General features: G+C 34.7%; 1 protein-coding gene across 1 annotated transcript; it reads left to right on the forward strand.

Moving 5' to 3' along the window:
* The first annotated feature begins 4 nt into the window (after positions 1-4).
* On the forward strand, positions 5-8899 carry LOC106710507 (mannosyl-oligosaccharide glucosidase). Its single transcript, XM_045684946.1, has 16 exons — positions 5-335; positions 869-1017; positions 2230-2407; positions 2858-3014; positions 3130-3284; positions 3857-4041; positions 4964-5119; positions 5455-5603; positions 5682-5854; positions 6032-6162; positions 6488-6598; positions 6756-6844; positions 7155-7274; positions 7397-7514; positions 7652-7839; positions 8364-8899. Exons 1-16 carry the CDS (start codon positions 120-122, stop codon positions 8498-8500), a joined length of 2412 nt encoding a protein of 803 aa, XP_045540902.1. The 5' UTR covers positions 5-119; the 3' UTR covers positions 8501-8899.
* Positions 8900-11196: the final 2297 nt, after the last annotated feature.

The raw sequence follows: 11196 nt of genomic DNA on the forward strand, positions 1-11196 counted from the left end.
GCATTTTTTTGCCAAATTGCGAAGTGTAAATGCCGCTTCCCATTTTATAGATTTTATTTATAAATTAAATGAATAATTATTAATATTTAATTAACTGTACAGTCACATATCAAAAGAGGATGGTACGACACAGAAAAGTTGGTAATTCGCAACATAAACATGGAAATAATAATGATACAGGTAGCAGTATGGGAAGCGGTGAAAACTCAAATTGGTTTCGTTTATCATCTTTTTGGAAGACTGGTATCGGATTCTGTTGCCTTGCGTTCGCGATTTATGTTAGTGTTTTAGGTTATCTAGAAACCCGCGTAAACACGCCTCTTGATGAGGAAAAGGTAAGAATAAAAATGAATGAAGATAAATATTTATTTAGAATTATTACTGGTATATAACTGTAAGTCCACTATTGTTATCGTCACTTCGCTTACAAACCGCCAATGTTGAATTTTTAGTAATTTTAATCTATTTTAATCAATGTACACAAATTTGATAATTTCTCTGATTATTTCATTAAATCCTTTTATTCTCAAGTTGTAAATAAATTAGATAACAATTAAATTGAATATTGACGGCTAAAAAGGTAGAGGAAGAACGAAGAAAGTTTATATTGTATGAAAGGCGATATGCGTAAGTGTATTCAGGTAAAACGGCTTGTAGAGCTAGAAGTTCGGGAAGATTAATTAGCTGCTTACACATGAGAGGCATTTTCGTCTTTTTTCTGTACAGGTCATCATCTCCCTGGGTTTTCCCACTCATGTGGGGTCGGCACACACTGTTTTTATGGCCGGCCGCCTCCTTTCAACACTTATTTCGGTGCAGGTATTTTTCAAGTTTTTTCTCAACTAAAGATAGTAAATTTTTTTTTCAGGCAGTTTTAGAGACTGGTTTATCAGTACCAGAACGCTACTGGGGTACATATAGACCAGGAGTATACTTTGGTTTTAAAAGCAGAGAACCACGTTCACCTGTATTTGGTTTAATGTGGTATGAAATTGGTGACACACATAAAGGGATCAGGTAATATTTTTATTTTTTATTTTAATACAATACAAATATACTTTATTGTGCACTATCATGGAGTTACAAAAAAAGAAAGTACAACAGGATTTTCACAAAAGGCGGTCTTATCGCTTAGCAGCAATCTCTGTCAGACAACCTTTGGGTAGAAATTAAGCTAAGTAAACCAAATCGGTAGGGTGCACATGAACAGTGATAAGAAATAAAAATAAAAACAATAGAAATATTAATAAGAGAAAATAAAATAATACAATATTTCAGCAATATATAGCCAAATTAGAGCTGCAGATAGTGATCTTTGACATGTTTTTTAAACGATTCAATACTTTTACTGCATCTAATAGAGAGAGGTAAGGAGTTAATTAGGTTATAAACATCAGCCAGTAATAGTCCACTGGATAAAGACCTTCATTACATTCCATAGTTAAACATTGTGATGATTTAACTAAAATCCAGTTACTTTATAAGCCACCGATGCCCAAAGTGGTTGAGGTGACCTTTGGTCTTGTGGACAGACCTAGTGGATCGGAAAAGAAATTTAAGAAAGGGTTCAACAAAATTAGGATTTTTTTTAAAAGGGTTTTTAAATATATTGGCAGTCACTGTTATAGATTTTTATATAGTTTTGGGATACCAAATGTCTAATGTTGCATTTAATAGGTTGTACAGTTGAGAGCTTAGGTTGTACAGAGAGAGCGTTGGAGCCACCAAAGGGGTTAAGCACTTTACGTGCAATCTGCAGGTCCTGGGTTTGAATCCCGCCATGTAACAATGTGTTTTTCGATTCTCAATTTACGTATGTACATTTATCCGACGTTCTTACTGTGAAGGAAAACATCATGATGCTGCACATATCTGAGAACAAATTCAAAGATATGTGTGAAGTCAACCCGCACTGGGCCTGTGTGGTTGACAATGACCTAGTCACCCCTAGCTTGGAGTAGGCTCTAATCCCCTCAGTGGGGAGTATACTGAGCTGATGATGATGATGATGTACAGTTGAACTTGGATTAGCGAGAGTCCAAGGGGCCGTAACATGTTTCTTGCGTGGATGTGGTCTATTCTATTGTGTCAAAAAAAATGCTTTCAAGCATATTAACAACATTATAACAATTCCATTATAGTAATGACTAGATCTCTACACTATTTTATAAATTACAATATTATCACAACTGCTATTTATGTTTAACAGAATTTGATTACGTTTTACAGACATTGGTGTGATCAGAATGATAATTTGATGTCATACGGCTGGTTAAGACATGACGGGTTGTCATTCGGAGAGCAATTGATAATGGATAAACCCCTTAATATTGTGACATCGTTTATAAAGACCCCAGGTGGGGAGAATGGGGGACATTGGACTGCTAGGATTAATGTTACGTCAAAAGTAAGTAAATTTATTTATTAAAAAAAAGATAGGAATAGAGGTTTACATCTGCTACAGATCAGTGAATCGACTCGCAGATCAGCTCAATTTGTACCTGTTATGTTTTGCATTTCGAGTTTCAAGTCACAAGACAGCTCAAGCTCTTCAAGTCACATAGTACATACATTGTGATGATCTGTGAGCTTTCTAGTTGTTGAGCCGTAGCTCAACGATTCAAGTGTATGTGAACTGAACTTTGAATTGATTCACAAATCTTGTTTCGTTTAGATTCAAATTACGCACTCTATTGCGATTTTTTACTTTAGTTATTTTGTGAGAATTGTGAGATAAAGTGAACTTCAGTTATTTTTGTGAGATTGTTTTTTTTTACAAGAAACATTAACAAGTTGTGTATATTTTTGTTTGTTTATTGGTTCAAAATTTTTATTGGAATTTGGTAAAATATTTCAGCATAACACGAAGACAGTCCTTGGTTTGGTGTGGTATGGAGCCTTAGATGAATCTCTGGGGCCTGCAGCCCCACATTCCCGTCTATGGATGGAAAATGGAGCAATGCTGGGACATACTCCACAGTTACATAATTTTAGACTTAATTTTTTACATGAAGGTAAAGTGTTTTAAATCTGGTTTAGTTGTAAAAATTTCATACAAACATTCATACATAAAACCTTACCTTAAGGGTAGTTATCATACACACAGATCATACATACATTTTATTCCAGGTAAACTCTACCACACATCATATTCAGAAGCAATAGCACCAGGGCTACATGTCTTGAAGGAGAAATTTTATTCATTACTCAAACCAAGTAAAGAAAGGTATGGATCAATTGGACAGCTACCAATATTGCAACGGGACCCAAAATTAAATGATCAGGTTTGTAAGTTTTATTTCATAGTAATAAGGTCTATAATTCTTTATCAGGTATTATTTGATATTTGCTTTCACTGCTGAAACACAGATACATATAGTTATCTCTCTTTATTTAAAGACAATAAAATAGATGACTATACATTTGTCTTGAGCGTTTTGTATGAGTCAAGCTAATTTGTTCAACAACCTCTGCAGTTATGAACTCCTAGTACAATTATATAAAGCTACTCAGATTTACTTACATATTTTTGAGAACATATTATTAGTAGATAAATGAGAGGGCGCAATATGATTTATATGGAAGTTTTTTTCGGTAACCAATGGTAAGAAAATGGCTTACTTGGTAGTTTGGTAACTTAGAGTAACCTTAGGTTTCCATATTTAAAACACTTAAAAAAACATATGCCATCCGTCTTATTATTGTTTAAAATAATGAGATGGTAAGATGTTTTTTGTTTAATCAGTAAAAAGTCATGAGTAGTACAAGTTAATTTTTCTATGTGATGCTATCTAACTTCTTTTACCACTTTGGGTTTCTAGTCTCCTGGTACTTATAGAAAAATTAATTCCCACAGGACGTTTACGCGAATTTTGTTCCTGTTCAAATGATAGTTGAGACACCATTTTACTTGGACGTTGTTTACACTACAGAAGATCTGCCTACCCCACCAATGAAAGGGGTTGAATATACAAATGAAATGGAAATGAACAGGATGAGATTTGACTTCGAGTTTGATAAAAAATTCAAACTGGAGGAAAAGTATGTATTAAAACTTATCTTTGAATCAAACACATCTATCTATATATATAAAAGAAAGTCGTGTTTATAACTCAAGAACGGCTGAATCGATTTGACTGAAAATTGGTGGGCAGGTAGCTTAGAACCAGGAATAGGACATAGGATAATTTTTACCCCGTTTTCTTTTTTTTTTTTACTCCGCGCGGACGGAGTCGCGGGTAAAAGCTAGTCTATATATAAAAAAGAAAGTGGTGTTAGTTACACCATTTATAACTCAAGAACGGCTGAATCGATTTGACTGAAAATTGGTGGGCAGGTAGCTTAGAACCAGGAAAAGGACATAAGATAATTTTTACCCCGTTTTCTATTTTTTTATTCCGCGCGGACGGAGTCGCCGGTAAAAGCTAGTTTATATTAAATTATCATAATTTTCAAGCATGTGTTGGGATTTTATAAATTGTGTGAAATAAAGTGAAGGAATATTTGAAAACTAAATATAAATCAAATGTGACTTATTACGGCCAACCTCATGTTACGTGAAAAAAAAAACAGACCAAAAACAGGAAATATTTTAGTTTATTGTCGACTCAACTAGTTTTGACTAACTAGAAATGTAACTATGGGTTTTTAAGACCAAAATCTTTTAAAACATTGTAATGTGAATAATGAAAAATTTTTACACAAAGATTTTGGTTTCAAAAATCAATGGTAATTAAATTTGACATCAGATTTTTTTTTAGTTCAAACCTAAAATTAAAATACACATTAACTAAAAACCTAAAATTTGTAAACTTACTATTTTATAATTAATTTCTTCGGAAATTATATAAAAATTTAAAATTTTTTGTTTTTAAATAATATATCCAATATAGTTTAATATATTACTGGTCTCTGTCTACCATATTACGGTTAAGTCGTGAGTAAACAATTTGATAACTACCAGGTATGCAGAACTGGACGTGATCATAGCTAGAGCGGCGTTTTCCAACATGATTGGTGGAATCGGGTATTTCTATGGGGCGGGCAGAGTTAAATCTCCGCATACGAGTGAGCCGGTGCCCTACTGGAGGGCGCCGTTGTATACCGCGGTACCAAGCAGGTAGGGTAAAATGTGGGTTTTTGAGACCAAAATCCCAGTTTAAAACATATTACTCTGTTTTGTTAAAGATAATGGCAGGGATGACTTTTTTATACAGTTTTTTGTCTCAGAAACCTTCCTTAACTCGATTAATGAATTAATGATTATTTTTAAAATCTTTATTCTATTTTTAATTACAAACGAGAATGTTTTATTTGCACAGTCAATGTAAAATTAACTTTATGACTATCGCTTTAAAGTTCGATTTCCAATATCTGTCTTAAATCTTTCTTCCTCCAATGAAATTCACTGTTATGTCTATTGATATAAGGTTCGATTTCCTATACTTTATTTAGGTCGTTCTTCCCCCGCGGCTTTCTGTGGGACGAGGGCTTTCATGGTCTCCTAATAGGTCGCTGGTCTCCTGAGATACAGATGGACATCGCGGCACATTGGTTGGACCTCATTAATGTTGAAGGATGGATACCGCGCGAACAGATACTGGGTAAGTTAAATTTCCACTAAGAAAAAAATATCACCAAAAATTTTACATACTTATATTACTTCTGCTCTCCTGGTACAGGTGTGGAAGCGATTGCCCGTGTGCCCAAAGAGTTTATAGTACAAAGCAACGCGGCCGCCAATCCGCCAATGCTGCTTGTGCAGCTGGCGCAGCTGGTGCGCAATAACCCGCAGCTGTTCGAACCCGGACAGAAGCTGCGCGGGACTCTAGATCGAATGTTCCCTAGACTACAGGTGTGGCTCTTTTAATTTATGATATCCTGGTACTTTGACATTCCTCAATCTCATTGTAAAAAAAAAAACCGTACTAAAATATGAATGACTGACATACATACAAACACACTCATACATGACACATACATATTTCACGGAATTTCAATTTTTTGTATGATTTTTCTTTTTTTTCTCCAGGCATGGTACCAATGGTTTCAAACTACACAGAAAGGAGAGGAACCCACCGCATACAGGTGGAGGGGCAGAGAAGATGACGGACTCCAACTCAATCCTAAAACTTTGACATCCGGACTTGATGATTATCCTCGGTAAGTTATACAAGTAACCTAAGTAAGATAACGTCATAACAAGACGTTGATAATTATGTAATTTTATTTTTATTAAGTTTCTAAGTAAACTTTTACTTTGTTCCAACTTAAACCCTGTGTGTTCATGTTACTGAAACTTAATTCTATATCTATTATTCAGTCTTTAGTCAAAATCAAATAGACACAAAATACTACGTCTTATAGCCTCTCCATTATTAGAAGTCATATTTGATATTAGTAATATTGTGTCTGTTTTGTTAAAGATAAATGTGGAAGGGGAATTCTACTGTAATTGTGTTGAATGACAGAAGTTGTTTTGTACCAGGGCATCACACCCATCAGATATTGAAAGGCATGTCGACCTTCGTTGTTGGATGTACGCTGCAGCGGACGCAATGGCGACTATCGCTTCTCATCTGCATAGAGATACCACGAAGTGAGTATTCATTTCTTATGGGTGTGGAAATTAAGAGAGGGAGAAAAATAAGTATCCATGTATAAGAAAGGGATAGAGTGTGATCCAATTATCGAAACTGATACTTGATAACTTCTATGCTCTATGAAGTCCTGGTACTTTACTGCAAATCTTTCAGATTCGAAGCTACAAGAGATCAGCTGGGAGATGAGGAACTTCTAAATGAACTCCACTGGTCGTCGAGCACTCAGACATACGCTGACTATGGTGAGTTATGAATGCCTGGTATTAAATCAGATGGTAACATGTACATAAATTTATTAAATATGTTTATACTTATGTATATGTTAGATGTATATAAATACTAGCTGTCGCCCGCGACTCCGTCCGCGCGCAGTTAAAAAAAAATGAAGAATAGATGTTGGCCGATTCTCAGACCTACTGAATATGCTCACAAAATTTTATGAGAATCGGTCAAGACGTTTCGGAGGAGTACGGTGACGAACACTGTGACACGAGAATTTTATATATTAGATGTATTCCCTGTTTGAAATATTTACTTTTTTTTAACATGCAGGTCTTCATACGGACGGCGTGAGGTTGGTCAGGCAACCAGCTAAATCCCCAAATGAGCAATCAAGAGTGGTCCGAAGTGTGTCAGTACCACCACAGCCCAAGCTGGTCACTTCCGCATTCGGTAAGATAGCTATCTCTCTCACATTGTGTAATTTACCTTACGTATGATAGAGACAACTTCGTTCACTCACTCTGTTGTTTATTTAAATTTTTGAAAATTCCGTTGTTGTTTATGTTCTCCAGGTTATGTGTCTCTTTTCCCAATGTTACTGATGGTGTTAAAACCTGAGAGTCCCAAGTTGGGGAAGATCCTAGAAGACTTGGACAAGCCTGAACTACTTTGGTCTAAATATGGACTTAGGTATGTAAAACTATCCTACTACTTACCACAATATGATGTCCTGGTACTTTTAAGTGGTTTTCTAGTTTTCATTGTCAAAAAAAATGTTTCTATACAGGTGTCAATGAAAACTCACAGTTATAAAATCTTTTGACCAGGTCCCTGTCAAAGTCATCGCCACTCTATATGAAGAGGAATACAGAACACGACCCACCTTATTGGCGAGGTCAAGTTTGGCTCAACATCAACTATTTAGCTCTACGCGCGTTGAAACACTATTCACAAGCAGGAACTTACGCTAAACGCGCCGCAGATCTGCACAATCGCCTCAGAGACAATGTCGTCCGTGAGTATATTGATACTTTTATGTTATCCTGGTACTTAGTGCTCAGCTAACAAGGGTATGCTATCCTGGTAGCGTCTAAGTTCAAGAAACTTGCCAGGCTTCCCACATTAGGCGTAGATAAATTATCATTGTTGTTTTATGCTGTCCTGGTACTTCGTTCTAATCAGCTGGTACCGCGGTACTGACAAGTACGCGCGTCTTGTGGTTTTTTATGTTACGATGTCCTGGTAGGAGTTGCAAATTTAAAAAGTATAGGTTATTATATGTTGTTCTTATTATATATATTTATCTCTCTATAAACTGATAAAAAAGCTCTTATAGTTTACTAGCTTTTACCCGCGACTCCGTCCGCGCGGAATAAAAAATAGAAAACGGGGTAAAAATTATCCCATGTCCATTCCCTGGTTCTATTAAGCTACCTGCCCACCAATTTTCAGTCAAATCGATTCAGCCGTTCTTGAGTTATAAATAGTGTAACTAACACGACTTTCTTTTATATATATATAGATTGTAATACTCAACAGGTAACGTGTTAGCAGAATACAAACGGAATGGCTACCTATGGGAGCAATACTCCGGGGAAGACGGCAAAGGTTCAGGATGTAAGCCGTTCACAGGATGGACTGCACTGGTCGTGCTTATCATGGCTGGCGAGTATTGAGTTACACATACTGCCTTGTTATGATATCCTGGTACTTCAGTTGTCAATTCCTCGAAACGAAGTTAAAAAAATCTGAAGTTTTAAAAAATATGTCACTTAAATATAGTCAGTTTATAATCTGACTAGGCATATTATGAAATGGGCTGGTTTAAAAATCAGTCAAACTGAACGTCATTGAAAGCAGGTATCATGGGTAGTTTGTAGTTGTGACGTCACGGTACACGCGTCTACGCGCTAAGAAACAATTATTTAAGGCTGTGCAATATTATCACATTTCTGTTTTCCTAGTAGATTAGTTATTTAAACTGAAATAATTCATATCTATGTGAGGCAGAGCTATAAAAAATTCTATGAGTTGCCTATTTTTAGTTGACGGAGGAGGGAACACACTGAAATAGGTCATTTCCCCTTTCTATGTGTCCCTTTTTGGCTAAATCCACTTCCTCTTACCATAATTTTCTTATAGTTAAGGCCTCCGCGGAATTACTTCCACTTTGTTTTGTTAACATTGTTATCCTTGTCAGTCTCTTTGATAAAACAGAGACAACTAGATTTGTCGATATATATTTACTGTAAGATATTTGATGCAAAAGTATTTTAAAAGAATTAAACTAACAGCGAAATAATGATTTTAACTCTACTTCATAATAATCCTCGCTGTAGTATAAACTCAAACCGAACGTAAGTAAACAAAAATGTCAGACGTTCCGCAATGACGGATGGAAAGAGACTGCCTCGAGCAGCAGCGCATACTTCCTTATAAAACCTTTTTTTTGTGTGGCTACCCTCAACAGTCCTAACATTACGATAAATTCGATTCCATAATAAAACTTTCCGTTATGGCTTTTTTACATAATTGTTCAGAAGTAGACTGATTTATTTGTTTAGAATAAGATTTTAAAATAATAAAATAGAGTGAGACGTTTTAAAATAAATAATGTTAAATATTAGAATAATAGTTTTTTTTGTTAAAACCCACGTCACACAAACGTCTGGAACGAAGCTATGAATGAATATAGCTTGAATACATTTTAAAAATATCTCCTGGAAATAAACAATGTACATAAAACGTAAATTTTCTGCCCTAGATATTTTTCTTAAAGAGTGAGAGTTAAAGGATGTTAATGTAAAAAAAATCGCCTCGCTTTAGCTACGGAGTTTGTGTGGCGTGATCTTAAGCATTTATATTTGAAACAGTAAAGATTTTTACTTTTATTTTTTTATTTCTTGTTTATTATTATTTTTAAATAATTTTATTTTATGTATGAATTTATTTCTTGTGTAAATTGTGTACAAAGTCAATTGTTAATAAATCATACGAATATTATAAATGGTTTTTATTTCACAATGAAATCTATATCGGAATAAATGTGACGGATTTAAGTTATTATGAATTTAAGATACTAAATTGAAGTAGCACTTACAAAAATTATCATTTGATGCCATTTAGTGGTTCAAAGATACGCACTATTTTAAAATTAGCCTGCTTATAACTTTTAAAGCAAAGAATTGTCATGGTTTATTCCACTATGATTTTTTATATGAAAGAACACCAAACGAGTCTGGTATATTTAGCCGACTTCAAAAAGAAGGAGGTTATCAATTCGACTGTATTTTTTACTGCGATGCTCCGCATCTGGTGGTCTGATTTTGATAAAAATTATTTTAATCGAAAGGAAGTGCTTGCAGATGGGTCCCATTATTTTGAATTTTTTAAATAACTAGAAGACTAGTAGCTTTTGAATTTAGCTTCAAAATGTGTTGCGAAAATTAGGGACATTTTTGCTTTCAGCGTCTTACGTAGGCTAAACTATAGGATCTACATAAAAATGATGTATGGAAGAATTGTAGCTCTTTAAATGTGCTAAATAAAAGTCCGAGATAGCATTTAACTATCTTTTTATTATATATATATTATAGTTTTCTCACAATAACCATTTTTTTCTTTTGAAACATCAATTATAAAGTAATAAAGTCACAGCGCTATTCTAACATCGCGTCGCATAAAAACTGTATTGGCGACTCTCGAGTGATGATAATTCTAAAATGAATCTTGTTCCGTTCACCCAGCGTTCAAATTGCAACATACCGTAATAAAAAGCGTTACGTTTTAAAAGCGACCGTGCGAATAAGGGTTTAACACGTTGACTGCCACCGACTTCAGTTAACTCGCTTTCAAATTAAAAATATATATAGTGGCACTGTGTGTCAATTATATAAGATACTAGCTTTTACCCGCGACTCCGTCCGCGCGGAATAAAAAATAGAAAACGAGGTAAAAATGATCCTATGTCCGTTTCCTGGTTCTAAGCTACCTGCCCACCAATTTTCAGTCAAATCGATTCAGCCGTTCTTGAGTTATAAATAGTGTAACTAACACGACTTTCTTTTATACTCGTATATATAGCTTTGAAAGTTTAGATGGATAGATGTTTGAATGTATCTCCAGAACAGATGCATGGATCTCGCTGAAATTTGTCACAGATGTAGATGTAGACATACTCTGAAAGAACCCTTAAGCCACTATTTTTTTTAATTCCGTACGGACGTAGACACATGCTACAATTACACTAACTAATATCAAATAATAATAAAAAATAATTTTAATAAAAAATAATAACTCTGAAATTATATTTGATACTTGCTATTATCAGAACATAAATAGTAACTAAACACTATCTAATGATTTAAACTAC

This window comes from Papilio machaon, chromosome 28, assembly GCF_912999745.1.
Source record: "Papilio machaon chromosome 28, ilPapMach1.1, whole genome shotgun sequence".
Lineage (NCBI taxonomy): Eukaryota > Metazoa > Arthropoda > Insecta > Lepidoptera > Papilionidae > Papilio > Papilio machaon.